General features: G+C 35.2%; 1 protein-coding gene across 1 annotated transcript; it reads right to left on the bottom strand.

Annotated features, from left to right (window-relative positions):
- Positions 1-247: 247 nt before the first annotated feature.
- Positions 248-3,839, bottom strand: LOC122400315 (adenylate kinase isoenzyme 1-like). The gene is made up of 3 exons (XM_043401709.1): positions 3,732-3,839; positions 1,667-1,853; positions 248-870 (listed from the first exon to the last, which is right to left on the bottom strand). Exons 1-3 carry the CDS (start codon positions 3,837-3,839, stop codon positions 248-250), a joined length of 918 nt encoding a protein of 305 aa, XP_043257644.1.
- Between the last annotated feature and the right edge of the window lie 650 nt (positions 3,840-4,489).

Below are 4,489 nucleotides of genomic sequence, written 5' to 3'. Positions count from 1 at the left end.
TTTGATAATTTACCAAAAAAAAAGAACTTTTGGAAAAAGTCAATATTTGTGAAACTTGTCATAAATTGTTTTCCTTTTTAGTATACTATCGAACGGTTCACCGTTGCTCGAATTTGATTTAGGGGTACTCTCGACTAATTACACATGTCTTTTACATAAACTGATCGATTGGCATTTAATGTCTACTACAACAGAACGGAACACACGATCCACTCGTAAAAATTGAAAAGAATTTCAGACACGAAATCTATGTCTGTTCCTCTTCGATTACAGGTTTTTCGGACGATGTTTTCGGGGAGTTCGTTATAAGATCGTCGTTGACTGTTTCAGGTTTTTCAGACGTTTTCGGGAAGTTTGTTAAAAGATCGTCGATGACTTTGCACACGTTTTCGTAGACGGTCATCGCTTCGTACTCCCCATCGATGACCACCAAAAGATCTTTGTAATACTTAACTATCGGTCGATTCCTTCTATGGAATTTCTTGAGTTCCTTCTTAATGAAACCGAAATTTATAACTGGTCTTTCCGTGGTCGTGATACTTCTGGCGTTTATTCGATCGCTCAGGACGGAATTTCGTGCTTTGAGAAATAAAACAAGATCCGGTGGTCGTACTTCCCTGTCGAACACTTGGCACTGACTCTTGTGCCTTGGGAACCCAGACACTATGACACCTTTCGCGTCCAGATTATTCAGAATTTTCTTCGTGATCAGTTCGATCAGTATATCGGTTGGTACCAGATGCCCCTCAGACATCATATGCGCCAACACAAACGCTCTTTCTGTTCTTTTAATCACCTCCTGTCGAATAATTTCGCTGCTTATTATCTCGAGGAAGTCATACTTCTTCGCCACCTTGGTGCACAGCGTTCCTAGAATGATCAACAAAATCGCGAAATGATATATCAAACAGAACTATATTTGCTTTTAATAAAAAATTCAAAATTAAATGTCTTCAACCACGATATTTAATCGAAAATAAACTTTTTCTATTATTTAGTAATTTTTTTACGAATATAAGCCCATTTAATATAATTATTAGTATGTTGTTTTATAAATATGAAATGAGGATTCAACTTTTGCGTAGATATTTTTTTCATAATTTTTATGTAGAGGGGAAAAATATATTTGTATTACCTATTAGAGTGAGAAATGAAAAAAATTGCTTCATAATATTGTGCTTGTAATCAAATAGAAAAAATTTCAAATGCTACGGGAATATTTAAATTTAAAAAACATACTTCTCCTATCTTGTTACATGACAAATTTTAAAAACAAATCATTTTAATTGCTGAGATTTTATGTAATTTTTTCAAATTTTTCTTTCGAACATCAGAGTTGTAAAAAATATGAATGGGGCAAAAATGCTGATGATCAATGATTATGCATTTGCAGAATATTATCCTCGTACAGATTTTTAAATTTGGAAACAATATTTAATGACACGTATGCAATTGAGAAATTTGTAAATAGAAAAGTATTTGATATTTGAAAATATACATTTTCTCAGTAACAATTTCGAAGGAGAGAAGATTAAATTACCAAGTGCCAGAAAATTGAGGAGAAGGAAAAGCAGGAAGGCAGGAGAAAATAGTGTCAATAGGTTAAGTGATGAATGACCAAACGGGTATACGTCAAATTATACAAAATATTGATAAATTGTGTAACTTTTTCCGACTCCCGGTCCTCCAATTACGAAGATGATCGGCAGACCAGATTCCCTAATCGGCGTGGTGTCGATATTAAAGGAGCTCCTTGGAATGGAATCAAGCACAGGGTCGTAAGGTTTTATGCAATTGCCCATCGAACCGACAGTTTTGGGATTTCCTTTTAGTCTTAGAACCCCACTTTTCGTCTGCCGACAGAAACGAAATACATTTAACTGCGTGCCTGTTACTTAATACCGAGGTTTCTGTTCAAGTATTTACTTCCCGAAGCCACGTTTCGTTCATCGTGAAGTACCATTGTAATCGGTGGAAAAGCTAAATCGTAAACGCAATCGATATTTGTTTTCTCGTATCAGTTCCTTTTCTCTTTTTTACATTTGCCAAGCTGTAATCACTATTTAAACGTTACAGCGCGATCAAATCACAGATAAACAATAGCAACGTTCGTGTCGAAAAGAAAAAATTCAGACGCGACGTTAACGTGCGAATTTTAGCGACTAATTTATTAAAATGTTAATAATTTTACTTCAATTTGAAAAATAAATATTTAGATTGGAAATATTATGTTTTTTATTACATTGTCCTTCGCTGGTACATTGATATTACAATGATTGTGACACCGTTGTCTTGCACCTTGAGAATTTAAATATAAAATAAATTTATAAAGGAAATCAAATTATTTTTATTACTGGGTTAGGGGCGAGGGTGGTATGTAACCCCCTTACCATTTTCGTGTCACATGCGATGTTACCAACCCAGAAAAGAATAAGTCAGTAGCGCTAAATGAAATATAATTAAAAATATGTGTACTTCTATAATAAAATTAATATAACAGTAAAAATGATTGTTATAATAGTACACGAAAATATTTTATATATAACTTATTTCCATTCAGAGTGGAATTCCTTCCTCACCGATCACCGATATACATGCTCACAATTCAAGTATACGAGTAGACCTTTCACCACAGACGAGGTATACGACTCATATGTATACCTCGTCTGTGCTTTCACCTTATGGGATTTCGTGGCCCAATCTGACTGCCATACCGACCTGAAAATTCGGAGGTGATTTTATCGACCTCTTCACATGAATAGCAGTCAGTTGAGAAACTATCCACTGAATTAGTATTGATAGGCAAACAGCTGTAGGGTTGCGTAAATACATGTGAGTTGACTATGGAAGAGATTGAAATTCATTTCTGAATCTGTCGGTAACGTTGCGAATGACACGAAAATGGTAATAGGGTTTCGAGACCCCCTAAAAATAGGCCGCAAAAATACATTGGATGAAGGATCTACTTCTGTGACAATACTCTAGAATCTTTGATGAATCAATGAGAATCAAAACTAACCCAGCGAAGAAGCTCTATATTTATGATGACCTATGCAAGGCGGATCGCAGCCAATTTGCTAATATAATTTAGTTTTTAATTAATAATTGCATTACCCAGCTAAGAGTGATACGATTATTAATTAAACGCTAAATAACATTACCCAGGTCTCACCACGTGGAGGTTGCTGCGAATGGAGACCCGCCCTAACCGATTCCCAACCACCCTCCATTAGTAAAGATCGTTTGTGACCAGCGATCGTTGTGGAAACAAGTACCAAAGACTGGAAACGTAGAAAACTCGTTCCTATACCACATTCGTGATTCCATTTTTCATTCTCGACAACCATTCTGATTAAAATATTGATACTTTTCTTTCCATTTCAACTGGCCATTTTAAAGTAAATTTTTATTTAAAGCTAACGTAACTCAACTGAAGATCAATATTCGTATTAAAAATAATTTCCATCGAAAACTAAATATAGAACACATGTTTACACAACGTTTTTTAAATCTTTTAGTGTGTATATTCATCCCCATGCAGTACGGCTACGTATTTACGAATCATTTGAAGAAGGAAGTCTTCTCTGCGATCATTTTTGTTGTTGAACTCGATTATTGCCCCTTCGGGGATAGAACCCGAAAGGTTCTGGGGTCAGTCGCGTTGCCTCTTAATAAGTCTGATCGAAGAGGAAGATTATCGACGTCCCAGTAACGGGTTCCCCATATCTCACAGCATCCTGACACGAGCCACGAAAGCGTCGACACGACTTAGGACGCCTGACACCAGAGAGGGATCCCGAGTCGGCGACTTCCGCAGACAGGTGCACGTTCCCACGCATCTCTCCGCAACGGAACCATCTTTCCCTTCGATCACACCACCATAGAACAGCTACAAGCTTCGTACAAAACGAGCAATGGTGGTCGAACTGGGGGATGCGAAAGAGAAAGCAAGAAAGAAGCTACATATTCGATAATTGCTTGGTAAAGTACAAAGACTCAAATTAAAAATATTGGGACTATTTTAGCCTGTTTTATTTATTTATTATACGGGTAAAAATCCATTAGTGAACAAGAGAAAGTATAATGATATTTTTATTATTAGTAACATTTCAAGCTTAACATTTCAAGTTAAAATAAATCTTAACTATTTAGGGTCGCAGAATACTGCTTGTATCTCTTACAAAGATGGACGAAATTTTATTAAACGTATATTAAATATATAGTATTCGTGAGTAATCGATAATTTTCATTCGAATTTGTATTTGATCGACGGGTTCTTTAGATAGCTATTAACTTAAAGTAAGAATAATTGTAAGGGTGAAATGAGAAACTTAGGATTACATTTTACTTAATGCAATATTATTAAAACAGGAAAAATAAAAATATTGTAAAAATAGTTTTAATATTAATACTTTTAATTGATTAGCATATAAAATAGATTCACAGACATATAATAGTTTAAATGAAAGCTTCGTGTTTACAGATCCAA

This window comes from Colletes gigas, unplaced genomic scaffold (genome assembly GCF_013123115.1).
Source record: "Colletes gigas isolate AHSC1104 unplaced genomic scaffold, ASM1312311v1 Colletes_gigas_Sc00017, whole genome shotgun sequence".
NCBI lineage: Eukaryota > Metazoa > Arthropoda > Insecta > Hymenoptera > Colletidae > Colletes > Colletes gigas.
Note: the sequence above shows the minus strand (reverse complement) of the source record. Positions and strands in the feature narration are given on the sequence as shown.

Bases quoted from the DNA above. Each gene is read 5' to 3' on its own strand.
- LOC122400315 (XM_043401709.1), bottom strand. From the start codon at position 3,839: ATGCGTGGGAACGTGCACCTGTCTGCGGAAGTCGCCGACTCGGGATCC. The intron at 1,854-3,731 runs GTGAGATATGGG...TTCTGTCGGCAG, and splicing joins GTGGCTCGTGTCAGGATGCT to ACGAAAAGTGGGGTTCTAAG. The intron at 871-1,666 runs GTTACACAATTT...TGATCATTCTAG, and splicing joins AGGACCGGGAGTCGGAAAAA to GAACGCTGTGCACCAAGGTG.